Source organism: Mus musculus, chromosome 2 (genome assembly GCF_000001635.26).
Source record: "Mus musculus strain C57BL/6J chromosome 2, GRCm38.p6 C57BL/6J".
NCBI classification, from domain to species: Eukaryota; Metazoa; Chordata; class Mammalia; order Rodentia; family Muridae; genus Mus; species Mus musculus.
Window position 1 is genome coordinate 25,624,267 of NC_000068.7, and position 27,631 is coordinate 25,651,897.

The window sequence follows — 27,631 nt, forward strand, 5'->3', positions numbered from 1 at the left end:
GAGTTCCTGAGGTCTCCATCCTCGGATTGTTTGCCTTCTGTTTCCTGGGGCTAGACTATACTCAGCCCTGGCCACTTCCATCTATGTCCCTTGTGCCCAGGGTAGCCATAGAGTTGCTGTGGTAGAAGAGACTGTGGGAAGGAACTCCAGGCCCCGTGAGACCCTTGCTGCACTTCTCTGTTCAGGGCTACAGCAGGGACCGAGTTGGTGTCGAGTAGGCCTTTCCACTCATTAATGGGTTTGTTTCTGGAAGCGGGTCTTGGAAGGCTGAGCTGACTCCTTCCTGGTGCTGCTATATTGGTGGCTTTCTGGGTCTCAGCCTCAAGGCCACCATGGATGTGTGGGGTCCTCCCTTGCCTGCTGCCCTTCGATGCTGCAGACTCTCACAGTGATCAGGCCTCTGCTTCTCTGACCTTTATTAGTGCATAGTAGTCAGGGCTGGACAGTGTCCAGAGGGGAGTGTAGAGAGCCCACAATAGATAAGCACACAGACTTCAACTTCTAGAGATCCCTCCCTTCAGTGTCCCCACATGGCCTGGACATGGCTGAAAGGCTGGGTGGAGACTGGGGCACCTTAAGATGCTCGGATTTTCATCTCGGCAACCTTGTAGGAGTAGTGGTGACCTTGGCCAGTTCCCCAGTTGATGCCATCCGCATAACTCTCATGGGAGCCAGACAAGTAGCGCCCGTTGAGGTTGGACTGGTGGCAGTTGTGGTACCACCAGGCTCCATGGAACAAAGCTGCACAGTTCATGCTATTTGCATCATTATCTTGGTCATGGGTTGTAAATGACATGTTGTTGTGCTTTGTCAGGGAGTCTCCTGCAAAGACTCAGACCTGTCAGCTCTCAGGGCCAAGGCAGAGCCCATCCCAGATGGGTAGGGGCAACTTGCAGGCCCCTTTCCCCATCCCCACCAATAGCTTTAAGCTTTCTGTGTGATTTACCTGCAGTGCCCTCCAGAAACTGCCCCAAGGTCAGCTTGTATTTCTCCTGTTCTTCAGATACCTGGAATGAGCTGTACTTGGCATAGGAGCCTTTCCCTTGGAAATCTTGTAAGTCAACTCGGAGCTCTTGGTTCCCTAGCAGGATGGGTGGAAGGAAGGAAAAGGCTCAGGCCAGGCAGCGTAGTGGAAGGCAGGTGATGGCCAAGAGACTGCTTCCTCACCATTGGCTGTGAGCAGGTGCAGGTAGTCATTACCCAACCAGAACTCCGTGCCCAGGTTGCCAAAGCCTCTTTTATAGGAGTCCCAGTCTCGGAAGAAATCGATAGACCCGTCCACTCGTCGTTGAAAAACCTGTGGCGTGGGGCAGGGGAGCATGTGGGTATCAGGTTCCTAAGAGCAGGAACCCGAGGGATATGTCTAGGTCCAGGGCTTTGGTTGGTTATTTGGTTTTTGTTGGTTTGTTTTGTTTTTCTCACTCTTATAAAGAACCTCATGAGTGAGGAATAGTTTTCAGGGGCAGGGAGTACAGGGGACTGAGAAGGTAACTGATAGATGATAGTGGCCCAGGGCTGACATGTTTTGATGCATCTGTTATGACTGGGGTCCTGTCGCCCACTTAACTCACTTCACAGAGTTCTAGATCTGGTCCACCAGTGCTTGGGTCTCGCTGGAGGGTGAAGCACCACATTATTTTTTTTTTTTCCCCCTGGTTGCTCTGCTCTCTCCCTGACTTCAGCTCTCCAGAGTGTGGCCGCTGTGTGCAAACCTCTTATGCCCCACACTGAGCCTCCTCACTCACGGTCCAGCCCCCACCGTCCACATCCATGTCACAGAGCACAGTCAGTGGCCGGCAGTCAGGAAGATGGATGGTGTACCAGCCAGTCAGGAAGATGCCCCGTGTCAGCAAGTCTTTGCAGCTCCGGGGTCCTGTACCATGGGGAAGTGGGCAGGGTTGGCCTGTATCTGGGGTATACTCCCTGGGTGGGGTCCTGCTGTATTCTTGAGAGCAGGAAGTAGGAGGGGCCAGCTGAGAGGTCACTTACCTCTCTGGCACAGGGTGTCTCCCAGCTCCTTTTCACCTGGGCAGAGTCATGAGTGTTATTTTCTTCCTTGGTCCCTTCCCATCACATATAACTCCCCTAGACTCCATATTCTACTTGGCATACATGGTGCCGTACCCTCCTGCTAAAGAGCCCAGCACACCCATCCTGGCTGGCCCCATTAGGCTCCTTTGTGTTTGGCTGCTGTTATGCATTGTCCTGTCTGTGACTATACCCAGAGTTGGGATAGGTCAGGGTGCTGGCTGGGAGGCTGGCTGGGCCCACAGATGCTTCATGCTACTTCAGCCCCCGAAGCTCACTCTTCTTCACTCACAACCAGAGGGTAAAGACACTGGAAACGTTAGAAGAGACTATGGGATGTACTTACCCAGAGATGGCGCAGCTCCTGTATCGCCTTTCTCCCCTGGAGGAATACAGCATACTAGCCTTGTCCCAGAGCTGGAATCCTGCCACATCCTCTCCTGTACCCCTCCCAGCTTCCAGCCTCTCCCCTAGTCTGTGAGCCCCCAACATTCTGATATGCATAATGATCCGGGGAGACTTTGGGGACCCCTGAAGTAGTGCTTCTGGGAACACCCACCTTTCTTTGTATTCAAGACTCCCCTTAAGCCAACAAGACCCTAATCCCATATTGCTCCATGTGGAGCTGTCCTTCCTGGTCCCTTCCTAAGGAGACTTGTTTACTAGGCTCACCTTTAACTCCCGGGGGCCCCATGGTTCCTGGCTCTCCTGTAGACAGAAGGGGCATTCTTACAGTGCTGGTTCTTTTTCACTTCAGTGTGTGTGTGTGTGTGTGTGTGTGTGTGTGTGTGTATCCACCTATGTGTCCATCCATGCGAGCAGAACTTGTAGGAGAGAGATCTGAATGCCCAGCCTGTAGGAAGGGGGCAGGCATGCATCTGGACATAGGGGAGGATGGTGTGTGGGCTCAGGTGCTACTGGCACCACTCTCAAGACCTGTCTGGATCTTAGGCAGATAGACCCATGTGAGAATTCCCTCTTACCTTTGCTGCCGGCAGGTCCCATCTTTCCTGGGCTGCCCTGAAAGCCCCGTTCTCCTGTAAACACAAGGACTAAACTGGATCTCATCTCCTAGGTAGGATTGGAGGGAGCTGGGCCAAGGGGAGGCTAAGGGGAATCCCTCTCCCATCCAGATTGCTACCTCTTCCAGCAGGGCTTCCAGGCTCCCCTTTGGGCCCAGGTGGGCCAGGAAAGCCAGGGCAACTTTGGATGACAACCACCTTGTCCTGGGCCCCCAGACCTACGACCTTAACATCTGCATAGAAAAAAAAAAAAGAGGGGTGGCTTTGGAGCAGCATTGAAAACCACAGCTCTCCGTACCCACTAGCATTCATGCAGCCTGTCTCTGGATGTGTTTTCAGGCTGCCCTTCTAAAATGTCCCATCTCCTGCTGCCACATGTGCAGGCATATGCAGGTATGTGTGTGCCCACACTTCTGAGCAGACCCCTCTCACCTGGACAGGCACCTCTCTCCTGACCCAGGGCCTGGGAGGGACAGAGACAGAGCAGTCCTGAAAAGGCCCACAGCGTAGGCCACTGCATTGCTCTGGGTACAGCAGCCACTCCTTGACTCCCTGGCTCTGGACGGAGGCTGAGGCACTGATGAACGAAGTGAAGACCCTCACTGCCTGGATTCCTCACGGCTCAGCTTTTTCTCCTGAGAAGGAGTGCAAGTTAAAACCAGGCACACTTCCTGTGTGTCACCAGATGGCCAGCGCCACACCCAGCAGTTCCCTGTAGCACATGAGTACAGTACTCACACACTCAGCACACTTTCCCAGTCAGCACTGGGGATTCGGGGCATGAGGACACCACCTCCTTCTCTTCCTTCTCCACCTTCCTCTTCCTCCTCTACCTTCCTCTTCTGCTTCTCTCCAAAGAATAGATTCCCAAAGAACTAGCTCAGAAAGGCAAGGCTGGCCAAAGGCGCCTACTGAGCTCCCAGAGCCAAATGCTGAACCTCTCAGCCTCCCATCCATGGATAGCAGACAGAAGAAGCCTTCCTGAGAGAGTGTGAGGCACTGGCTGGGCCATGAAAGAGCTGAGCCTGGCCCTCCAAGCCAGCAGAACCCTCGTTCTCACTACCCTGCCTACATCCTTTTTTTTTTTTTTTTTAGATTTATTTATTTTATGTATATGAGTGCTCTATTTGCATGTACACCTGGATGCCAGAAGAGGGCATCAGATCCCATTACAGATGATTGTGAGCCACCACATGGTTTCTGGATATTGAACTCAGGACCTCTGGAAGAGCAGGCAGTGCTCTTAACCTCTGAGCCATCTCTCCAGTCCTGCCCTGTATACCTTAATACCTACCTACTGCAAAGTCTGGCATCGGCCTGGCTAGGGTTTATAGTGAGCAGGGAATCCATAGGGACCTGAGTGCCTGCAGGCCAGACTAGGCCAGCTATGCTCCCCCATTCCTTCCCCAGCACGCCTCCAGGCTGCTGACCTCCCTCTGTCCCTCCAGGCCGCTGACCTCCCTCTGTCCCTCCAGGCTGCTGACCTCCCTCTGTCCCTCCAGGCCACTGACCTCCCTCTGTCCCTCCAGGTCGCTGACCTCCCTCTGTCCCTCCAGGCTGCTGACCTCCCTCTGTCCCTCTAGGCTGCTGACCTCCCTCTGTCCCTCCAGGCTGCTGACCTCCCTCTGTCCCTCCAGGCTGCTGACCTCCCTCTGTCCTCACTGGCACCAGTTCCTACAGGAAGTGCTCTTTCCTGCCCCAGGCCTGAACCCTGAGGTTCATCGGAGTAGCCAGCTCTCTAACAGCAATGGCTTCCCCCATCTCCAACTGCAGCAAGCTGAGCACAGCCCAGGCGGTAGGTGTTTTAAAAATAACAAGTCTAGGGATGTAAATGAATAAAATAATTCATTAAAAAATGTTAAACCTAAAAGAGTCTAACTTTTCCAGCGTTATCCCCTTTCAGCCAACTTTACACCTGCATCATTTTTTTTTTAGATTTTATTTTTATTTCTGTTTAAAGATTATTACTTTATGCGTAATGGGTGTTTTGCCTGCACATATGTCTGTGTACTAACTGCATGCCTAGTGTCCATGGAGGCCAGAAGAGGGTGTTGCATCCCTTAGAGCTGGAGTTTACAGGATGGTTGTGAGCCTCTATGAGGGGGCTGGCAATTGAATCCTGGTCCTCTGGAGGAGCAGCCAGTGCTCAGCTGCTAAGCCATCACTCCTGCCTCTCGATTTTATTTGTGTGTGTGTGTGTGTGTGTGTGTGTGTGTGTGCATGTACACATACATGTGTGCAGGTGCCCGATGAGGCCAGAATAGAGTGGCTTCCTGGAGTGGGGATGTCAGGCAGTCCTGAGCCACCTGACTTGAGAGCTGGGACCTCTGCAAAAGCAGTATTGATGAGCTGTCTCTTCAACCCTGCCAATCACTTTCTTTTTCCTTGGTTTTGGTTTTTTGGAGACAGGGTTTTTCTGTGTAGCCTTGGCTGACCTGAAACTAGAGAGATTCACCTGCCTCTGGCTCCTGAGCACTGAGATCAAAGGTGTGCACCACCGCCTAGCTGATGATTAATAAGTGATTAATAATAATCACTTTTCTACACTGTGCAGTTGAATTATTTTAGGTTTTTTTTTTTCTCCTTAATTTCTAAATTTGGATAGGAATGGTGTCATATGCTTCTAATCCTGAAACTGGGGATGCAGAGGTAGGAAAATCTCTACTATTTTAAGGCTAGCCTGGTAGACATAGTGAGTTTCAAGTCAGTCAGGGCTAAATAGTAAGACTCCATGTAAGCCCCCTTCTTTTTTGAACTGGGTGTGAGGTGTAGCTCAGTGGTAGGATGCTAACATGAAGCACTGGCTTTGTTCCCCACTACTTCTAAAATAAGACAAAAACAAAATAAAAACTTCACTGGGAACTTATGAGGAGAAATTCCTTCCCACTTGAGTTCTATCTATTCCATTTAATGTGGTTATAAGATCACTGTGGTGTATTTTTCTGTAGTTGATAATTCTGTGTGCGCACATGCATGTGAAGGGCAGAGGTCAGCCTTGGGTGCTGTTTCTGCTCACATTGTCAATTATTTATTTGTTTGTTTGTTTTTTTAAGGCAGGGCTTCACTGTGTAGCCTGGCTGTCCCAGAACTACCTATGTAGACCAGGCTGGCCTTGAAGTTCTGCTTGCTTTTGCCTCCAAGTGCTGGGATTAAAGATGTGTGTCACATGCTCAACATCTGTCTACCTTTAAAATAAAGTTTACTATTGTCTGTCTGTCTGTCCCTATGTGGGCTGTGATATTGCTTGTGAGGGTGCAGGGATGTGCCTGTCACTATTCATGTATGGTCAGAGAGCAACTTTTGGGACTCGTTTATTGCCTTGTACTTTGTTGAAGCAAGGTCTTTTGTTTCTGCAGTGTTGTATGCAGCAGGCGGCTTATATTGCAGCAGCTTCTGGCTGAGTCTCCAGTTCCCAACTCCCTGCAGAGGCACGGGGACTCATGCACAACTGCTTCTGGTTTTCTATGTGAGTGAGGTTCTGGGGGTTAAACTCAGGCCACCTCACCTGCTGAATTGACTGGGTTTTTGTTTTTTTGGTTTTATTTTATTTTTTGTTTTTGCTTTGTTTTTGTTTTTGAGAGTGGTGGGTGGTGGGGTAGAGGGCTCTAGAGCCTGCCAAGTAGACCAGACTGGTTGGCCATCGAGGTCAGGGATCTACCTGTCTCTGCTCCTCCAGGGCCAGGGATACAAGCATTCATTACTTTTCTAGTTTGTGAGTGTGCAGGCCTGATACCCACGTCTTCCTCAGTTGTCCACTATCTTATTTTTCTGGGGGGGGGGTGTTCTTATATACATTTCCTCAACATGTATATTAAGATCTTAGGATATAAGCCTATTGGTATGCAAGAATATTTATCTTACCTTATATTTTGAGACAGATTCTCTCAGGGAATCTGAAGTATTGGCTACAGACCCAGGCTTGCCTGCCACTTCAAGGTGCAGAGTGGTGAGTGCCACTACAAAGAATAACTATGTGATGGAGAGGTGAGTGTTGAGGCCCCTCTGCCCAGCATAGCTGTAGCCATTTTGTTCCATACCCCCCAGCTATTTCATAATGTTGCTGTAATCTGCCCGCCAGTCATTGACACAGAAAAGTAATTTGACTGAGAGCAAGGTCAAGATGACCACATACCCTTATATGTTTTGTATGTACTGAGGTTTGTTAATCTTAAGACATTCCAGAACCACAAGCTACACTTTAGGACCCATCAAATTAAAGGTCAATACGAACTGGTTGTCTAAAACAGCTTGAGTCAGGGCCGATCACTGGGCAGCACTTCCAGCACTTGCATATGAGCTCATTGTGGTTTTTATGATTCTAGCCTTTATAAGCTGGCCCTGAGAAGTGTCCAGTGTGTAGCTTCCACTTGTGCAGCCGGAGCTGTCACCCTGGTCCGATCAGTCTTGGAGTGTGCATTCAATAAACCAACCCTGTTTAACTGAGACTGGTGTTCCTGTGGTTTGTGGGGACACTCTTGAACCTCAACAGTGGGAAGAGAAAAACAGAGTAGGGCCAGCACAACAGAGAAAGGACAAAGGACTGACTGGAAGCATGATGGTGACAGAGAGAGAAGGGGAATGGTGACAGAGAGAGAGGGGAGATGGTGATAGAGGGGGGGATGGTGACAGAGAGAGGGGGGATGGTGATACAGAGAGGGGGGATGGTGACACAGAGAGAGAGAGGGGATGGTGACAGAGAGGGGGCGTGGTGAGACAGAGAGGGGGCGATGGTGACAAAGAGAGAGGGGGGATAGTGACAGAGAGAGAGCATGGTGACACAGAAAGAGGGGGGATGGTGACTTAGAGGGGGATGGTGACACAGAGAGAGGGGATGGTGACAGAGGGGGGATAGTGACAGAGATGGGGGAAGGTGACACAGAGAGAGAGAGGGGATGGTGACAGTGAGGGGCAATGGTGACACAGAGAGAGATAGTGACACAGAGAAAGATGGTCTCACATACAGAGAGAGAGAGAGAGAGAGAGAGAGAGAGAGAGAGAGAGGCTGTTGTACACTCATTGCCCAACAGGCTCCATGGGATGTAGTGCAATACCTTACAACGATGCCTTCACCCTCACCGTAACTGCATGGCCATGGGATCCCATGGCAACGCTCCAACACTGTGGTCCAGGAGGCCATGTTGGCACCTGTGGTCCATGTTCTGCCCCAGCAGTGATGAACCCTGACCTCCATGTGGACATAGTCAACCTCTGCCCCTGACTGGTGCCTTCTTGATGTCCTTGGGCTGGACAACAGAAAATGGAATGGACTTTCTTTACTTTTCTTCCTTTCTTGTTTTTTTTTTTTGTTGTTGTTTGTTTGTTTTTTGTTTTTCTTTTCAGGGAATGAAGGGCAGACTTGGGAGAAATGAGAGATGAGTGTGATTGGGTGAGATTCCCAAATAATCAACAACACAAAACAAAAAAAAAAAAAAACACCTCAAACCAACAAACCCCAAAGCTTTGCCAACAACACTCTTCTCTGAAAGCATTCCCCAAGCAAAGTGAAGCACAAGAAGCAAATAAAATTAGTACAACACAGAGTAAAAATAAACCCCTTGGCTGCAGTGGCTGTGTGTAGGCGCCTGACTCCTCCACCTGGCCTTTTAGATGGGTCCTGAGGATGTGAACTCAGGTCCGCAGACTTTCTGGCCAGCTCCCTGCCCATGAGCCTCCTCCCTGATTCCATCTTGGCTTTTGTTACGTGGGCTCTGGGGAGCAGTTCTCACGCTTGCAAGCACTTTACAGACTAGGCTGCATCCCAGTCCTGTAGCTGGTAGTCTTAGCAAGTTAGATTTTTCTTTCATTTGTTTTAAAATTTTATATTTGCTTTTTTTTTTTTTTTTTGATACAGGGTTTCTCTGTGTAGCCCCGTCTGTCTTAGAACTTGCTCGGTAGATCAAGCTGGCATCAAACTCAGAGCTCTGCCTGCCTCTGCCTCCCTAATGCTGTGATTAGAGATGTGTACCACCACCTCCTGACTTCCATTTTCTTTTTTATCTGTTTTTGTGGTAATGTGGGATTGAACCCAGGGCCTTGTGCAAGCTATGCAAGCTTTGTTCCATTGAGCTACAGCCTTGACTCTTTTTATCTCTTATTGTGAGACATGGTCTTACTAAGTTGCTCAGGCTGGCCTTGAACATCCTGTGTATCTTAGGCTGGCTTTGAATGCTCCTTGCAATCTTCCTTGGGGGACCACAAGGGAATCTGGCTGTTAGGCACCTCCGGCAGCAGGCCTCTGTTCCTCGTGGTTCTCGAGGAGGCAGGGAAAAGCTCAACGGTTGCCTGGGTTGGCTTCTACAGCTGCTCACCTCCCAGTGTGTCCTCACATGGCCTTCCTTGGTGGAGCTTATCCTGTGCCTGTCTAGTGTGGACTCCAGGTCTGCTGGCCTACTCTCAAACTCGTCTCCTGATGCTCAGCTCTCGGCAGACCATCCCCGAATGCAGGCAGGGTGCTAAGGCCTTGTCCAAGGACCCATGATAGCACAGTTTGTAACACTATCCTTCAGCCAGCCTGGCTCTGGCCCTGGGCAGAGGGGCCTTGGTGGTAGATGTTATAGTCCAGCAGTGTAGTGAGTGGCAAGAGCTGCCTGTGACTCAAGTTGGTCAAGGCCCTGGACAGGGAGAAGGACTGTAGTGCTTTCTTGTTTTTGTGATTCCTGGCTACCAATAAGTGGTTGCCAGACCCTTTATGACCTGGTCTTGGGAGGTCTTCCCCCTGTTGAGGGTGATCACAAGATACTCCTGGAGAAGTATATAGATATACTTCTAAGGCAGGCCTCACAGAATTCCCACTGTGGCTCAAGCAACCACAATTATGGCATTTCTCAAAGATCCAAGGCACACAGTTCATGGAGAGTTAGGAGGTGGGAGGGAGGAATGGGGATTCCAGAAAGAGAGCTAGAGGCCTATAGCAGGCGCTGCCTTTTTCTTTCATGCCAGAAGAGGGTGCTGGTGGCTGGAGGAGCAAAGTGTCCTTTAGGCTGAGTAGTTTTCCTGGGCTTCTGTGCAAAGGCCTTTGGTCTGGCTCTGGGTGGTGGTAAGAGGTACCCTGGCCCTTGTTATACCTCATGAAGTGCCATATTGCATGGCTCACAGAGGCCCATGGCATGTGGTCCTCCATCCTGTCTGTTTCCTGTACTCAGCATCCCTGTCAGCAGGATGCCACAAGAATATCCATGCTGACAAAATCTGGGGAGGTCTTCCTGTGTCCTCTCAGGAAGGGACGTTGGGTAGTTGGCAGATGGCCTCCTGACTCACTATAACCACAGTGTCAATATTGTTTCGGTTCAACATTTTCCTTGGTGAGGAGGAAGTTTGGAACACCAACCCCGGTAGAATTTGTATGAAAAGTTCGACAGACAGGTGAGAACTTCTAAGGAAGGAAGTCTCCTGGAACGGGTTGTGGGACTCCTGCCCGGAGCAAAATATTCAGCCATAGTTCTCATGGCAATTTATCTGTTCTATCTTCTTTTATTCTTTTTCTTACTTATGAGATGTTCCTGATGGCCTAGGCTAAGATCTTAAGCGAGAATAATGGGTACAAGAGCATCCCTTGGGATGGGGGCACTAGCCATGACCTTATCTCCAGGGAAGCCAGCGCTTCATTTTATAAATCATTTACAAGATAGTATTGATGGATAAAAACTTTCCCAACAATAAAATTTCACATGGCTACACGTGTGTCATCAGAAGTGGGCTTTGGTATGTTGTTTTAGAAAGCTTTAAATAAAAAGAATTAAAATAGTTTAAATTTATGTTTTGAAGAGTCACAAAAAGAACAGGTACTAGATGTTAAATAATAACTGACCATAAAAATGTATTGCCTTTTGCATCGATTCTGGCTCCACGTGGCTCACTCAGGGTATCACTCAGGGTGCATTGGTGGGGAAATGACTCCTTGTGGGAACACACTGGAGCGGTGAATCAGAGGTCTCAAGCCTTTACCATGGTTCCTGTTTGTCTTTCTGTTCGTCAAAGTTTGAGTCTGTCAGTCTGTTTGAACTTTATCTTGCAAGCGTTGGGAGGCTCAGAGAGCCTATGGTGTCTGGTGCAGTGTGGTCAAGTGTGATGGACAGACGTACCTTAACCTGGAGGGAGCCTGGAAGCCTCTGCTCCTTCTGGAACTGGCAAGACAATATCGGTGGCAGTGAGCCTTGCTATAACTGGTTGATCTGGCTCCTGCCTTATGGGCAGGAGCACCTGGTGTCTGTAACTGGGGCCTTTGAAGGGGCAAACTGTGTGTTGATTGTCTTTCTCTGTGTTCTTGAACTTGGACGCCCACCTGTGGCAGGGTTGCGCTGTCTGTATGGTGATTATTTTTCTCCGTGTTTGTTGGTATCTCGTTCTATGTTCTTGGACTTAGACTGACAGCAGTTTTTTGGACATTGGAAAGACTGAAAGACAAGTTGTTTATTCTCTGCTTCTCCGCATGACCCACTTGTAGGGACTTTTGACTTGTAGGTGATCAAAAGCAGTAGAGGAGAGAGTCTTTAGGCCAGGATCCTCATGGCACCCGTCGGACCAAGGGCCCTATAGAGTTACCTAGAAGAATCTAGTAGAGCCCCTCCCCCCTCACAGATGAAAGCCTTTCTTTCCCAAGACCCACCTCACAGGTTCTGGCCATTAGGAAGAAAGAAGCACGGGAGGAGAGATCTGGACCTGAGAAACTTCTGACCCTCCAAGACTCTTCAACAGCAGACCTGTTACTCCAAGACCCTCTTTCTCCAAATCTCCCTACCCTAGGCCCCATGGCCCTGCCAGTACCAGTACCAGTTCTGGGATCCTCAGCCCATACGAGACAGAGGCCATCGTACCCCCCTTCACTGGAGGGAGGAATGGGAGGAGACCTGAGAGCCAACTCCCCTGATACCACGGTGGCTCCCACTGGGTCCTCTGGAAAAGGGCAATCAGGCTATGCAATATTGGCCATTCTCTTTGGCCGACTTGTACAACTGGAAGGTCCATCCCACCCCTTTTCCAAAGGGCTTGTTAATCTCTTTGAGACTGTTTTATTTATCATGCAGGAGGCCAGAAGCCAGAGACATGGGGGCACCATCGATTGACCAGGCTGTCATGGACAGCAGGCTTCCTCTGACTAGGACTTTAATATGGCAAAAGGTAAGGGGCACCTGAAGGCTCCACTGGCAGGTCTCAAGGGGGCTGCATGATGACCCACAAATTTGACCAAGGTATGTGAGGTTAAGCAGAGACCAGATGAGTCACCTGTAGCCTTTCTAGAGTGGCTCATGGAGGCAGTTTGCCAATGACACCCTATGGCTCCAGCAGCAAAGAACATAAAGCTACTGTGGCAATGGATTTTATAGACCAGGCTAGGAGAGATATCAGGAAAAATATTCAGAGGCTAGAAAGACAGGATAAGCTGTTGAGAGATTTAGTGCAGGTTGCTGAGAAATTCTACCATTATAGGAAACAGAGAAAGAAAAGGAGCAGAGAAAGAGAAAGAAAGAAAAGCGACAGGGAAGCAATCTACAGAGAGCCCGTGCTACAGTAGTTAGGGAAAGCAGAGAAGAGAGACTCCAACCACAGAGAGACAAAAAACCCTTGAAAAGGACCGGTGCGCATACTGCAAGGAGAGAGGCCACTGGCTTGAGAGTGCCTTAACAAATGGAAGCCAGGAGCAGGAAGTCCCAGGCCTTGGGGAAAGCGCATCCCAAAAGGCTAAGGTCTTAGCCCTGGGTGAAGACAGTGATTAGGAGAGACAGGGTTTAGAACCCCTCCCTGAACCCAGGGTAACTCTGCGAGTGGAGGGAAAATCCACTCCATTCTTGGTGGACACAGGGGCTCAACACTTGGACCTCCAAGCTGATGGCCCGATTCCAAGAAGAGATCTTGGGTCCAAGAAGCCACTGGCACCAAAATATATTCATGGACTACCCGAAGAACAGTGGACCTAGAATGGGCCGGGTATCCCATTCATTTAGGGCAGCCCCAGAATGTCCCTACACTCTGTTGGGGAGAGACACACTCTCCAAAATGGGGGCCAAGATACACTTCCTGCTGGCCCAAAAGGAGAGACCTCTCAGACTGACCCCTGCTGTAAGCCAAGGCTACCTGGTTTATAGACAGGAGCAGTTTGTTCTATGAGGGTCAGAGACAAGCAGGTGCTGCTGTGGTGAACTGTACAAATGTCATCTGGGCAGAACCTCTACCCCCTGGCAGAAAGTGGAGCTAATTGTCCTCACTAAGGCCATGGAACTTAGAGCCAGCAAGAAAATCAACATCCACGCGCATAGCAGATATGCCCTTGCCACAGCCCACATCCACAGGGCTATATGCCAAGAGAGAGAACTGCTCACATCAGAGGGGAAAGAAACAAGCAGGAAATCTTGGATCTGATGAAGCCAAGCAACTGTGACTATTATTCATTGCCCAAGATGTCAGAAGGGAAGAAACTCAGTGTCCCGGGGCAATAACCAGGCAGATCAAGTGACTGGGAACCTATCCTGTTTATGGGCCTGCAAGAAACACCTGTTGAGAAGTGGTACTGGACTAAGAGATGGCTTCACTTAAAATATATAGAAGAAGAAAGAAAGGACTCAGATTGCTAGCCACTCTACCAACTATTACCAAGAGAAGGTAGGACAATAGCGCACACAAGAAGGGAGAACTATACTCCTCAGAAAACAAGCAAAAGACTTACTAGGCCAAATGCACACCGATGGACTTATTTAGGGGATAAAAAGCTTGTCCAGACAGTTAAGGGATCTAAAGTATATAATGGAACTCACGTTCTGGGCCAGAGAAATAATAGAACAGTGTAAGGTATGCCAGCAAATAAATGCTTATGCAGCCAAGAGTAAACAGGGCAAAAGACCTAGGGGAGAGCGGCCTAGAGTTTATTGGGAGGTCGATTTTACAGAGGTTAAGACAGGAAAATATGGTTACAAATACCTTCTAGTGTTTGTGGATGGTTTCCCTGGATGGGTTGAGACATTCCCCACCAAGCAGGAAACAGCTACTGTGGTAGCTAAGAAGATATTAGAAGAAATTATCCAGAGGTTCGGAGTGCCCAAGGTAATTGGATTGGACAATGGTCCTGATTTTGTCTCTTAAGGTAAATCAGGGATTGGTAGAGATATTGGGGACTAATTGTAAGCCCCATTGTGTGTACTGTCCCCAGAGCTCAGGGCAGATAGAGAGAATGAACAGAACCCTAAAAGAGACGTTGGCTAAATTGACCTTGGAGACTGGCTCAGATTGGTTGGTGCCCCTCCCCTTAACCCTAAGCACCCCCTATCATATTAAGTGACCCCTTTTGAGATCCTGCATGGGACACCCACTCCCTTGACCCCGACTCTTGACCCACCCCAGAGTGACTTTTCAGGCTGACAAGGATCTCATGACTTGATTGCAAGCTTTCCAGATCAGCCACCAGGAATTGTGGCCTAAACTTAGTGTCCTGTATAATGCAGGTACCCCAGAGTTTCCACACGATTACCAAGTTGTAGACTGGGTATATGTTAAGAGAAATCATGCTGAAAGCTTAGAAGCAAAGTGAAAAGGACCATTCCTGGTGTTGTTGACTACCCCGATCTCCATTGAAGTGGATGGAGTAACTTCCTGGGTTCATGTAACTCATGTCAGATTAGTAGCTGCACCTGATGCCAACTGGATAGCAGCCAGATACCGGAGCAACCCCCTTCTGCAAGGCCAGAGAAACCACAAGATGGCTATGGTGTATCTTCCAGTGCTGTGCCTCAGAAACTCCCACGACCCTACCAAAGTGACTTGGCAGGTACTCTCAGCCACTGGGGATGTAGCTTAGTCCACAACCTGTGTTGTATCTGGTGGTTGTATCCTGTCTTTGATCTCTGTGATTTAGCAGTGGGCCTTGACTTCTGGGGTGTCATTGCCCTGGAGACACAGGAGGAGGGATTGCCTGAATGTGTGTGTGTGTGTGGGGGGGGGGCAAGGAACTTGTAAATCTAAACTGTGTCTCAGAAGTGGCCTTGGAAGGTGGGCTTAGGGTGCAGACACCCAAAGTTGAAAAGTGCCCATAGAGAAACCACCATATATGTGTGCCTCCAAGATGAGAGAAGCCAGCAGCAGGCCCATCAGTGTTGGGGGGGGGCCACCATTTCTTCTGTGCTACCTGGGGGTGTGAAACATCAGGAAGCACATACTGGAGACCATTCTGGGGGTTGTTAAAGATTCAATGGCCAAGGTGAGAGAGGAGTTAGCCAAGCAGATGAGAGAGAGAACAGAGTCTGGGCTGGTTCGAGTCTTGGCTTAACTCCTCCCCCTGGTTTACTACCTTGATTTCTGCGTTGTTAGGACCCCTGATCATTTTGTCTCTGCTTCTGACTTTTGGCCCTTACATTCTAAATTGCTTAGTTGCTTTTATTGAAGCTTGTATAGGTGCAGCACAGTTGATGGTCCTGAGACAAAGATATCAAGAGCTAAGCACAGAGGACCAGGGATATGAGCTGCATAGCTCTCCACAAGAGCTTCAAGATTGAAGCATGCACAAAGAAAAGGGGGGAATGAAAAGGTCAGCTCAGGAACTTTGGGAAGGTCATGGAACACTTGCCCCTCCAGAAGGGAGAGGCCAATTAACATTCCTCAGACCAGAGGCGGGAAACCGACCTGCAGGACAGACCATTGCCCACCTTCAGACAAGGGAAGTCCTTGCCACCTCATTCCCTAAAGACCAGTCAGTTTAAGGGCGCACTGTTCCACCAATCATTGTGACTAGTTGCTGATGCTTTCTTTATTCTGCCCTTAGGAAACCACATAAAAACTCGCCAACAGGCCACCAGGGGTCGCTGCCTCACATTCAGGTCTGGGAGACCCCAGTGCATTGGAACAATAAATTCCTCTTGCTTTTTGCATTGATTCTGGTTCACTCACGGTATCCCTGGTAAGCTAAAGCTCAACAGAGTCTTACAGTAATAATTGTTTGTTTATGTATAAAAACCCTTGATTGAGAGCTGCAAAATACACTCAGATTCAAACTGCCTCTGTGTTTGTTTCTGTTTGTTACCGCTGAATTCTTACCCATTCAGCTTTCGAGGACCCTCGTCCCAGGAACCCCCATACCCGACTGGGGTAGTCCATGGCCTAAGTTCTTATAGTTCAGGTTACTGCCCAGTCCCACGTGGACCTGTTCCCAGTGGGTCTGGGGATAAGACTTTGTGCACCCATAAAATCACCGTCAATCTGTTGTCTACACCTAAGTAATACAGTCCTTTGCTGTCAACCCAGAGGCTATTTTACAGAAAACACTTGCTGAGGCTCTTCAGGTCCAAGTGTCTCCACCCTCTGGTCCTGAGCCCTGCCTGCTGACCTTCTGTGGAGAAAGGTGGCTTGTTCAGCTCTTCACTGAGGAGATGAGCCATAGTATATATTGGAGGTCCTGTCATGACCTGTTCTGGACACCAAGAAGAGGGTGCAGGGGTTCTGACTGGCAGGGCTAGTGGTCGGGGTCTGGAACATCATCTGCTCCGAAGGACAAGGAAGATGTTGCTGCCACATGTGTCCTGTCAGCAGCAAGCGCTACTGTGCTAGAGACCCTAGACTTCAGCAACAGCAACAGTAGGCAATCTATCTATCAATCAATCTATCTATCCATCCATCTATAATCTATCTATCTATCTATCTATCTATCATCTATCTATCTATCCATCCATCCATCTATCATCTATCTATCCATCCATCTATCATCTATCTATCTATCTATCTATCTATCTATCTATCTGTCATTCATACTCTTCACATGTCAGATCATGAATTAGGGACTGGGATCATGAAAATTCATTTTTAGGTCTGTGGTATGTGTGTGTGGGGACACAGAGAGAGACAGAGACAGAGAAATTATACAGAGTGCATCTAGAGTGAATTTATTGCTCACCTTCCAGATGCTTTAAGCTCCTGAAGCCATGACAGACCCAACCCTGCACTGTGAGTCACATGCGCCCTCTCTCCTTCCTGAAGTTGCTTTTGTCAGGTTGCAGCTGTGGGAAACCTCCAGGTGAAATGGCACACAAGGAAATGATTTCACTTGCTTTGCAAACACTGAGACAGAATTTACAGACAGTAGGATTTGCCTACCTGGGTCCAGAGATATGGATAGGGTCATGGAGGCACTGCTCTCAGGCTCCCAACAGCTCCCACCTCCAGCTCTCAGGCTCCCAACAGCCCCCCCCCCCCAAGAGCTTCCTCACACTTCTCTCTCCAACCCTTGACATCAGCAAGCCATGTTCAGTCCCTGTGGCTTGGCCTATTCTAGAATGTCATACAAAAGGAAAAGGCAACTGCAGACTTCTCAAAGTGGCTCCTTTCCCTCAGTAGAGTCATTTGAGATGGTGTGATGGCAGGTTTTATGTGTCAACTTGACACAGCTGGAGTTATCACAGAGAAAGGAGCTTCCCTTGAGGAAATCCCTCCATGAGCTCTGCTGTAAGGCATTTTCTCAATTAGTGATCAAGAGTGGGAGGGCTCACTGTGGGTGGTGCCATCCCTGGGATGGTAGTCTTGGGTTCTATAAGAGAGCAAGCTGAGCAAGCCAGGGGAAGCAAGCCAGTAAGCAGCATCCCTCCATGGCCTCTGCATCAACTTCTGGTTCCTGACCTGCTTGAATTCCAGTTCTGACTTCCTTTGGTGATGAACAGCAACATGGAAGTGTAAACTGAATAAATCCTTTCCTTCCCAACTTGCTTCTTGGTCATGATGTTAGTACAGGAACAGAAACCCTGACTAAGACAGGTGTCCATGCTGCCACGTTTGCCACATTGATATGTTGACACATTGCAAGGCTCCCTACATTTAGTTTTGAGCAGCTTCTGCCACAGGGATGAACTACAGTGTGGTCGCTGTGGAGGGCATCCAGCTGTTCTACTTCTAGGGATTGTTAATAGGCAGTGTACGTTGGTTTGTTGTAAACCTAAATTCTTATTTCTTTTTGGTAAACTCTCTGGGAGTGCTGCTTTTGGACTTAGGGGGTTCTCATGGCATGTTTTCTGAATGTGACCATCTTGCTCTCCTCGGCAGCATGGGAGGGGGTCCCACTTTCCTCATCTTCACCAGTACTGGGCATGTCTTAGAAAGCTTTAACCATTCTGATATATGCACATCTGGCTCTCAAACCGATGTATACTTCTATGTCTCTGATGATTGACAATCGGCATCTTGTCCTCTGATCATTTCCAGTCTGGATATCTTTTTCAGTGGAAGGTCTTTTCAACTCTTTGGCACACATGCATGTGAATGTATTGTGTATACATTACGTGTGTGCACATATTTATGTATGTACACATGCATTTGTATGTGTGTGCATGCAGAGCCCAGGGGTTAAGGTTGGGTCTCCCCACCTTGTTTTTTGAGGTCGGATCTCTCGTTGACTCTGGAGCTCACTAATGTGCCTTGGTTGGCTAACCACGGAGTTCCAGGACCCACCTGCTTCTGCCTTTCTGGTGCTAGGACTATAGACCCTCACTGCTGTGTCCAGTTTCCCATGTGGACCCTGGGGATCCATATCAGGTCCGCATGCTTATGTGGCAAGCACTTTACTGACTGAGCCCTCCTCAGCCCTCAGATCTTTTACCTTTTTTGATGACATGCTGTTGGCTTGCTTTTTATTATTGAATCTCCAGAGTTCGTCATAGTGTCTGACTTCAGTCCCTTGGTTATCTTTTCCTGGAAGGCTTTATCTGCTCCGTCCTGTGACATTGGTGACACATGAAATGTCTCAGAAGTGTCAAGCCCTTGGCCTTGTTCCTCCATCTCTTAGGGTCACCGAGGGTCTTTCTCTGATCCAATGCTTTGTCTGCAGTGCCCTGGATGACTTATGGATCTGGTCTCTCTAATGGACCCTGAATTCTGATTAGAGGGTTCTGGGTGGTGTGCTTGGAGGCCAGGGTCCATAGGTACTCTGTGGTGACAAAGGTCACTTAGACCTTTCCTGGTTCTGGCCTTCACCAGTCCTGTGCCTCCCTGATGTCCATTTCCACATGCACACTTCTGAAACTAGTGATAAGGTAGCCATTGTTACCATAGTCCACTTTAAGTGCTGCCCAGCCCCTCCTGCTTGTAGGAGACCCAGCTGGTGGTAACTGGAGGGAGGCTGCCTCAGGGCTGTCTCAGAGCTGTGCTGGTACAAGCTGTGCCCCAGGATGAGGCCTAGAAACAAGCCCAGAAGTGATCCCAGCTCAAAGTTGGATATGAGAGAGAGGCAGGGAGGATCAGATAGTGGTAAGTGGACCCAATATCCTAGTGGTAAGCATGGTAGTACTGCCAGGGCAAACCCAAGCCTGCCTGTTTCCCAGCATCTCCCTGTATCTAGACAGGCTAGCAGATGGACAGAGGTGTGTGGGATCTATGTCCTGACCATGTGAGAGAGCCTTTGCCATCTCTGTGACCTGAGTTTCGAAGGTGCCTTCTTCTCATCCCCCAAAACCAAACCCAGGGTTGTGTAGGTCTATAAAGCCGGTGCCACTGGGGCTGGGTGACTTGGGTACCAGGGCTGGCGAGCAGGTGTAGGGATGGGGCTAGTCCCGCTGAGCTGGATCCCAGTCCTTTCTGAGGCTCAAGCTTCTGAGCTCAAGTACGGCTGGGGTCTTACTGCAACCCAGAAGGTACTAGGCCTACCGCTGTGCCCAGGTTGGGACGGACCCAGCTTCAGCTGAAACTAGTCAAGGGAAGCTTTAGACCCAGGCACAGGCCATTTGTGGGCAACTCTGCTGTGAGAAATAGAGGCTCAAGGTGATCAGTGGTACCATCTTGGCAGAGACTCTCACTGTGCAACCTCACACAGGCCCCTGCTTCTCTGGTCTTTGGCTTGTCCCTGGGTTTCTGGGCAAGGAGGTCCACATGAAGTTACTGGCCTGTAGTCACAGAACCATCCTGAAGTCCGCAGGTCTCTGGTGTGTCATTGCCATGGCACCCTACTGCAATGTCTTCCTGAACACCAAGGACAATGTGCTGATGTCCACCAGAGCTGTCAGTGCCTTTATGGAGGATGACCTCCATATCCTCATGGGGTTCGTAGCCTGTGGGCCGGCTGGCATGAAAGGGGCCAAGTACTCCAGCAGGGAGTAATGGCTATATCCCTCCAGGGTAATGGCTGTAAGTAGGTTGATGGTTAATACCTGAGGATAGGATCCAAGGGGGGCACTTCTGAGTTCCAGATAGGTCTTATTGGGGATCAGGAAGCCTTCTGGGAGTGTAATAGGTTGGCCTAACACTGCTTGTATTCTAATACTACGTTCTGGCCTTCAAGATTTGGAGTCAGCTTGTAGCTTCTGGGAATCTTCCCCCAGTTCATTCTGATTGGTAAATAAAGATGCCAGCGGCTAATAGCTGGAGAGGAGAGGCATGGGTGGGGTTTAGGGTTCCCAGACTTGGGACTGGGAAGAGGAGGAAGGAGGGAGACTCAGAGGTCGCCATGAAAGGTAATAAGGTGTAGGAGGGAGAAGCAGAACTGCCATGTAAAGGGGCCAAGAGAACATGACCCAGAGGGCAGCTCAACTGGGTCAAGAGCAGCCAAGATGGAACATGGAAATAGTACATAATAACTTGGGTTTATTGATAGGAGGTAGATTCTAACAGCATGAAGGTTAGGCAGTTGCCTAGCTATTGTGTTGCTTAAGGCATATTAAATTTAAAGGCTGTTTGTGTGTCTCTCATCTGGCAACATAAACCATTGAGGAGGGTAGTAACCCTGTACTGGGCTTTATTTAAACTATTGTAGTGCATGGAAGCATCTGAGGGGCTTTCATCAGGGACCCCTGAAGAGAGCCCTAGTCCATATACACATTCCCTCTCCAGTATCTCACTTGTGCGGTATAGCAGGGGTGGATCCAACTTCTGTCCACATCTTTGCCACCTCTGCCACTTCCTATCCAGTCCTGGACTACCTGGATGTGTGCACCTCTGATACTGATTGTAGCTCCTTCGCAGTGGCCTATATCAACAAGAAGCTGGAAGACATGCTTAGCACCATGGTACAGCTCTACAGTGAGAAGTCTGCATTTCCTGTATCCCTGATCCCACCTCACCTCTCTGTGTCCCCACCCCCATTCAACCCACTCTTTTCCCCAGAATCCCCCTCCCCTCTGGCCCTATCCAGCTTCTCCTCACTCCTTCCTTGCCCCCTCTTTAGGTAATGCTTGGGATTGTCCCACATCTCATCCCTTAAGACTTGCTCCTCCCTTTTCCTTACCCCGATCTCATCCATCTGGGACAGGTTGGCTAGAACAGGCGTGGTGGATGGTAGGTGGAGATGGGTGGCAGTAAGTAGCTCCATCTTTTTTTTTTTTTTTGTAAGGATCTTTGGTTTATTCCTGATGTTTAATCTTTATCATAAAGGCAGAAACAATTAGTATTTGGTCTTGATGGAATAAAATTTACCCACCATTTTCTCTGTAGTGTATGCTTTTTGGTTTTTTTTTTTTTTTTTCCATTTTTTATTAGGTATTTAGCTCATTTACATTTCCAATGCTATACCAAAAGTCCCCCTTACCCACCCACCCCCACTCCCCTACCCACCCACTCCCCCCCTTTGGCCCTGGCGTTCCCCTGTACCGGGGCACACAAAGTCTGCGTGTCCAATGGGCCTCTCTTTCCAGTGATGGCCGACTAGGCCATCTTTTGATACATATGCAGCTAGAGTCAAGAGCTCAGGGGTACTGGTTAGTTCATAATGTTGTTCCACCTATAGGGTTGAAGATCCCTTTAGCTCCTTGGGTACTTTCTCTAGCTCCTCCATTGGGAGCCCTGTGATCCATCCATTAGCTGACTGTGAGCATCCACTTCTGTGTTTGCTAGGCCCCGGCATAGTCTCACAAGAGACAGCTACATCTGGGTCCTTTCGATAAAATCTTGCTAGTATATGCAATGGTGTCAGCGTTTGGATGCTGATTATGGGGTGGATCCCTGGATATGGCAGTCTCTACATGGTCCATCCTTTCATCTCAGCTCCAAACTTTGTTTCTGTAACTCCTTCCATGGGTGTTTTGTTCCCACTTCTCCAAAGTTTCTGCAAGGCAAAAGACACTGTCTATAAGACAAAAAGACCACCAACAGACTGGGAAAGGATCTTTACCTATCCTAAATCAGATAGGGGACTAATATCCAACATATATAAAGAACTCAAGAAGGTGGACCTCAGAAAATCAAATAACCCCCTTAAAAAATGGGGCTCAGAACTGAACAAAGAATTCTCACCTGAGGAATACCGAATGGCAGAGAAGCACCTGAAAAAATGTTCAACATCCTTAATCATCAGGGAATTGCAAATCAAAACAACCCTGAGATTCCACCTCACACCAGTGAGAATGGCTAAGATCAAAAATTCAGGTGACAGCAGATGCTGGCGAGGATGTGGAGAAAGAGGAACACTCCTCCATTGTTGGTGGGATTGCAGGCTTGTACAACCACTCTGGAAATCCGTCTGGCGGTTCCTCAGAAAATTGGACATAGTACTACCGGAGGATCCAGCAATACCTCTCCTGGGCATATATCCAGAAGAAGCCCCAACTGGTAAGAAGGACACATGCTCCACTATGTTCATAGTAGCCTTATTTATAATAGCCAGAAACTGGAAAGAACCCAGATGCCCCTCAACAGAGGAATGGATACAGAAAATGTGGTACATCTACACAATGGAGTACTACTCAGCTATTAAAAAGAATGAATTTATGAAATTCCTAGCCAAATGGATGGACCTGGAGAGCATCATCCTGAGTGAGGTAACACAATCACAAAGGAACTCACACAATATGTACTCACTGATAAGTGGATACTAGCCCAAAACCTAGGATACCCATGATATAAGATACAATTTCCTAAACACATGAAACTCAAGAAAAATGAAGACTGAAGTAGCTCCATCTTTATTCCTGTACATCTTATAGGCAGAACAAATTTTGGGTTGAAGATTTTGTGGGTGGGTTGATGTCCCTCTCCCTCCACTGAAGTCCCACTTTGCTACAGGAGGTGACCACTTCAGTCTCTATATGCCCTGCTGGTAGGAGTCTCAGCTAGGGTCACCCCATAGACTCCCTGGAGCCTCCCTCTGACCCTAGTTCCAGGTCTCAAGCTTATCCCAGAGACGCACCCCCCCCCCCATCAATTTCCGTTCTTTGTCCCAGGCCTCTCCCGACCACCTCTTTCTTCCCCATTCTTCTCCTTTCCTCCTCTCCCACCCAGTTCCCTCTTTCCATCCACCTCCAATGAATATTTTGTTTCCCCTTCTGAGTGAGATTCACACATCTTCCCTTGGGCCCTCCTTGTTATCTGGTTTCTTTGGGTCTGTAGATTGTAGCATGGTTATCCTTCACTTTATGGCTAATGTCCACTTATAAGTGAGTACATACCATACAGGTCTTTCTGATTCTAGGTTACCTCACTCAGGATGATATTATCAAGTTCCATCCATTTGCCTCCAAAGTTCATGACTTCCTTGTTTTTAATGGCTGTGAAGTATTCCTTTGTGCAGATGTTTTAAAAAACATTAAAAAAATTTTTAAAAAACCCATTCTTTAGTTGAGGGATATCTAGCATGTTTCCAGTTTCTGGATATTTTGAATAAAGCTACTATGAACACAGTTGAGCCAGTGTCCTTGTGGGATGGTGGAGTATCTTTTGGGTATATGCCCAGGAGTGATATAGCAGGGTCTTGGGGTAGAACTATTTCCAGTTTATTGAGAAACTGCCACATTGATTTTTCAGAGTGGTTGTACCAGTTTTTACTCCCACCAGCAATGGAGGAGTGTTCCCTTGTGTTCCATACCCTGTCACTTGAGGTGTTTTTTTGTTTTTGTTTTAAGATTTTTTTTTTCGAGACAGGGTTTCTCTGTATAGTCCTGTCTGTCCTGGAACTCACTTTGTAGACTAGGCTGGCCTAGAACTCAGAAATCCGCCTGCCTCTGCCTCCCAAGTGCTGGGATTAAAGGCGTGCGCCACCACACCCGGCTGTTTTAAGATTTTTTTAAAAAAAGATTTATTTATAATAATAAATATCTAAGTACACTGTAGCTGTCTTCAGACACACCAGAAGAGGGCATCAGATCTCATTACAGATGGTTGTGAGCCACCATGTGGTTGCTGGGATTTGAACTCAGGATCTTTGGAAGAGCAGTCAGTGCTCTTAACCACTGAGCCATCTCTACAGCCCATCACTTGAGTTTTTGAATCTTATCCATTCTGACAGTTGTAAGATGGAATCTCAGAGTCCTTTTGATTTGCATCTCCCTGATAACTAAGGACGTTGAACATTTCTTTAAGGGCTTCTCAGCCATTCGAGATTCCTGTTTAACTAGGAAACTCTTTACTAACTCCTTTCTTGCCTGTCACAGCCACTGTGAAGGGTTCACACATAATCGCTTCTCTGCATCGCGTAGGTCCTAAGACCCCAGTCCCCAGGCCCTCAAGGCCTTTTCAGACTTCTACCCAACAATGGGTCTTCTGGGTAACATGATGGTAACACCACCCAAATCAGTTACTAGTTGAGCTAGCCCACCAGAGCACCTGCCTAGGTCATCCCTTCAGTTCTGGAGCATGTAGGTCTACATTGCCTAGACCCCCTTCTATCTCCAGCACCGGTGAGGAGCCCCTGATGGGGATAATTCTCTAACCAGCTCTGTGGGGATTGTAGGGGTGAGCAGGACCCAAGCACCTAGTGGGTGTGTCTGAGAGAAAGGAGGAAAATCAATGATCTTCCCATGTGCGTTTCTCTGGGTAAGGAGGTACTCAGGTGTCCTGAGTGACCAGTGCCAACATTCTCGGGCTATGTGCAGGGTGAGTTTTCTTCTGAGCTTGGGTCAGCAAGATCCTATCCCTGAAATCTGTGATCCCTACTACCTGTCGAGTCTCATGCTTATGGTTTTAGCTTAGACATGTCTGGTAGAAGATGCCACCCTGGTGTCTTGGGGCCATCATAATAAGCCAAGGCAAAGAGACAGAAAGAATTCTCTTTTAGTCCAAGAGACCGAAGTCAGGAATCCATGTGTGTGGAGGCTAGAGGAGGGCTCTTGCCAATCTGCACCCCCAACCCCCAGCTTCTGGTCTTTCTTCTGTTCTGGGCAGTCTTAATCTTGACTGCATCACTAATATCTGCCTCTTTCTTCTGCCCATCTGTGTCTGAATTCTTCCATTCATAAGGATGCTGTCTTTGGGTTAGGGCCATCTGAACCTGTCTGCAGAAACCTTGTCTTCAAGTAAGATATTGTTTGGAGGTTCTGGGTGGGGGATACTATTCAATCCAGTGTACCCCATGTTTTGCTAACCTTTGGGCCCCCCTTCTCAGGGCTTGTACCATATCTTTAATTGTATCATCCTGTTCCCAAGAACCCTGAAAGGGCAGAACTATTTTTCATCTACTGCTCCACTACAGGGTTAGGGTAGAAGTCCTTGGCATCTTGATACAGGCAGGTTCATGGGGAGGCCTACCCAACCAAACCAATGTAGAAAGCTGCCCAATTCCTACCCAAGCTCATTGCTAACAATTTTGGCACTCACAAAGCCACAGTAGTAGATGACATGTGAGTGTATAAAAGTCAGTGGATAGAGGGGGTGGGTGTAATACCGTATGGCTTATCCTGGGATGGAGACTTTGTGGTATTTCTTGTTCTTTTCCCAGCCTCCTAGTTCTCTGCATGCTGGTACTTTGCAGGTCATGATAGGCCTCTTATTATCCTTTCCTCTTGCCTGCTTACCCTGAATGCCTGCTGTTTTGACAGTCCATGGATCTAAACACCTGTGCTGAGCTTACATGTTCTCCACTATCAGGTAGTTTTGAAAACGTAAGAAGTTAGACTCAATGTCAAATCACCCTGTCATTTTTCCTGTTACTATGGTCTTGGTCTCTCTTCTCAGGGCCTGGCAAGGCTTAGGGGTTACTAGTCCTGTAAGAATTAGGGATCCAGAAGTATGGCAGGTCTCTATGGTCTCTGGGAAGGTGCCTTGGAGAGGCATCTCTAGTCGGGTCAGTGGCAGTGTGGGAAGTTTTTACTGGTTTATAGATGCTTTGGTGACAGGATTATCTTTCCTTGCCTTTGTGGGTTGGCAGCCTTGGGGGGCAGTGCCTAGCTTGTGGGGAGTATGGAGGATGTTTGACAAAGGACTGGTGATGGAGTGATTGTGCCCTTTTAGGGTAGGATGAACCTGGAGTTGCCAACCTCAAGAGTGTCACTCTCACTGTGATCTTTAGGGACTGAGAGATCCTCTTGGGTCCCACCTCCTTCCGTCCTGTGTTCCTTCTCTTGCTCTTCTCCTTTCACCCAATAAACAGATTCAGCATCCGCATGGCTCTTTGACCCTTTGGAGATGCCCTTGGGCAGATCATAGTGAACTCTTTCTTCATCCCAGCCCTCTGGCCACTTAGGGTTCTCCTCGAGAGTGGGCAGGATGTTTCATTCAAATTTGGTGAAGGGAGGTTGCTGCATCCACAGGGAAGACTGAGCACAGCATATGTGGTATCCACGAGGTCACAGTGTCTTTGAAACCAAGGTGCCTACTGAGGATGGGTTGTAGGCTCTAGGCTCCCTTGGGTCTCAGAAATTGTATGTATGGATATATGAACTGGAAAGCAGGAGGGCCATAATGCTAGGTTTTGATTCCCATCTCCTCCTTTGATCTTGGACAAATGGTTTCGACCTTTGGGAGCCTAAGAAATAGGTCAGGGCAGTGGTCACTGTGCTTGAAGACCTTGCTAGGCTAGCTGTCATGTGATTTCCATGACAGACCTCCTGGATACACATAGCTAGCTGCATCCATTCTTTTTTCTCAGATTGAGACACTGAGGCACAGAAGCTGGACAGGTTACTCAAGGTCACACGATGGACAAATTCAGGGGTGGCATGATGTAGTCTCTGTGCTGCTCTTGAACAAGATGTGGGGTACGGGGGTTCCTTTCCAGGTATTATCACTGCTCTCGTCTTCATGTCACAGAATTCCCATTCTCCAGTGGATCTAGTTCTACTTCAAAGTCCAGGCATGGAAACAGGAAGGGGCTGGTTCTGCTCCATTGCTTATCTGTCTGTGGTCCTCAGACAACAAGAACTGGAAGCAATTAGCCCTCATAGCTGCTGCCCTCATCCTGTGCCAGTCACCCAGAGAACCAGGTGCCATCCACCCACATCTCTTTCCCTCACTCCAGCCAAACCCCTCTCTGTATCCCCAAGGGCCCTGGCTTGTCAGTCTGTTGTTGGGACCAGCAGGCCCTCAGCTTCCCTCCCGATGCCCCAAAGTCTTTGGATGGTTCCTTCTAGTGCTCACTGTGCATTCTCTCCTAACTCATCTCTTATGCCGTCCTCACAGGCCACCCTAATGTCTTCTGTGCCTGGTTCCCTCTGGAGGGTGGGCTTCAGTGGATTTCCTGTGAGCTGTCCAGGTCTTGAGCAGCTCCAGGTGGGTCCAAAAGATTAGACTGTTCCTACAGGATGAGGGGTGCTGACCTGGGTAGAGCTGTTTTGGGGTGCCCTGGGACACTCAAGACCTATTTCTCTGCTACACAAGTTGGAGGTTAGAGATTTGGGTCACAAGGTGACTAAGTCATTTTGGGGGTGTCAGTCAGGGAGGGCTTTGCATTCAGGGTGCTTCATGGTCCCTGTTTATCCTGTTTC

The 27,631-nt window shown here is 48.6% G+C and overlaps 2 protein-coding genes and 2 long non-coding RNA genes across 16 annotated transcripts in view; 3 read left to right on the forward strand and 1 right to left on the reverse strand.

Moving 5' to 3' along the window:
- The window catches only part of Fcnaos, a 22,432-nt gene extending 14,937 nt beyond the window's left edge, over positions 1–7,495 (forward strand). For 4 of the 8 annotated variants that reach the window (XR_003954002.1, XR_003954003.1, XR_001783250.2 and 1 more), the window contains 3 exons: positions 4,688–4,845; positions 6,407–6,516; positions 6,929–7,495. This is a non-coding gene — a long non-coding RNA (ficolin A, opposite strand). Of the gene's footprint in view, positions 1–1,822; positions 3,104–3,389; positions 3,444–4,687; positions 4,846–6,406; positions 6,517–6,928 lie in introns of those variants that run through there. The other 4 variants (XR_003954001.1, XR_866045.3, XR_003954000.1 and 1 more) reach the window with 4 other exon arrangements.
- Fcna (ficolin A) lies at positions 399–11,174 on the reverse strand. 4 transcript variants are annotated; one of them, XM_011239016.3, is made up of 11 exons: positions 11,132–11,174; positions 3,483–3,685; positions 3,170–3,283; positions 3,012–3,065; positions 2,701–2,736; positions 2,375–2,410; positions 1,990–2,025; positions 1,746–1,873; positions 1,168–1,297; positions 947–1,081; positions 399–822 (listed from the first exon to the last, which is right to left on the reverse strand). In XM_011239016.3, exons 2-11 carry the CDS (start codon positions 3,568–3,570, stop codon positions 575–577), a joined length of 1,005 nt encoding a protein of 334 aa, XP_011237318.1. In that variant the 5' UTR covers positions 3,571–3,685; positions 11,132–11,174; the 3' UTR covers positions 399–574. The 4 variants fall into 4 exon arrangements, with proteins under 4 accessions (XP_011237318.1, XP_006497736.1, XP_006497738.1 ...); XM_006497673.4 differs by lacking the exon at positions 11,132–11,174 and adding an exon at positions 3,789–4,124; NM_007995.3 differs by lacking the exon at positions 11,132–11,174 and having other exon boundaries at positions 401–822; positions 3,483–3,708.
- Positions 10,878–15,995, forward strand: Gm35630. 3 transcript variants are annotated; one of them, XR_866052.2, is made up of 4 exons: positions 10,878–11,358; positions 12,074–12,167; positions 14,655–14,805; positions 15,796–15,995. It is a non-coding gene; the product is annotated as a predicted gene, 35630 (long non-coding RNA). The 3 variants fall into 3 exon arrangements; XR_001783251.2 differs by having other exon boundaries at positions 10,878–12,167; positions 15,796–15,994; XR_866053.3 differs by lacking the exons at positions 10,878–11,358; positions 12,074–12,167 and adding an exon at positions 12,183–13,646 and having other exon boundaries at positions 15,796–15,994.
- Positions 15,996–19,877: 3,882 nt separating this feature from the next.
- On the forward strand, positions 19,878–24,535 carry Lcn15 (lipocalin 15). Its single transcript, XM_006498514.1, has 3 exons — positions 19,878–20,058; positions 20,835–21,168; positions 24,425–24,535. The coding sequence occupies exons 1-3, from the start codon at positions 19,878–19,880 to the stop codon at positions 24,516–24,518; spliced, it is 609 nt and encodes a 202-aa protein (XP_006498577.1). The 3' UTR covers positions 24,519–24,535.
- The last annotated feature ends 3,096 nt before the right edge of the window (positions 24,536–27,631 follow it).

Excerpts from the sequence above, each read along its gene's own strand:
- Lcn15 (XM_006498514.1), top strand. The coding sequence starts at position 19,878 with ATGAAGTTACTGGCCTGTAGTCACAGAACCATCCTGAAGTCCGCAGGT. Across the intron at positions 20,059-20,834 it reads CCTCATGGGGTTCGTAGCCT|TATCTCACTTGTGCGGTATA; the intron begins GTGGGCCGGCTG and ends TTCCCTCTCCAG. Across the intron at positions 21,169-24,424 it reads CTTCCTTGCCCCCTCTTTAG|TCCCCAGGCCCTCAAGGCCT; the intron begins GTAATGCTTGGG and ends CTAAGACCCCAG.
- Fcna (XM_011239016.3), bottom strand. The coding sequence starts at position 3,570 with ATGCAGTGGCCTACGCTGTGGGCCTTTTCAGGACTGCTCTGTCTCTGT. Across the intron at positions 2,026-2,374 it reads AGGAGCTGCGCCATCTCTGG|GTGAAAAGGAGCTGGGAGAC; the intron begins GTAAGTACATCC and ends GACTCTGCCCAG. Across the intron at positions 1,082-1,167 it reads GCACCTGCTCACAGCCAATG|GGAACCAAGAGCTCCGAGTT; the intron begins GTGAGGAAGCAG and ends CCATCCTGCTAG.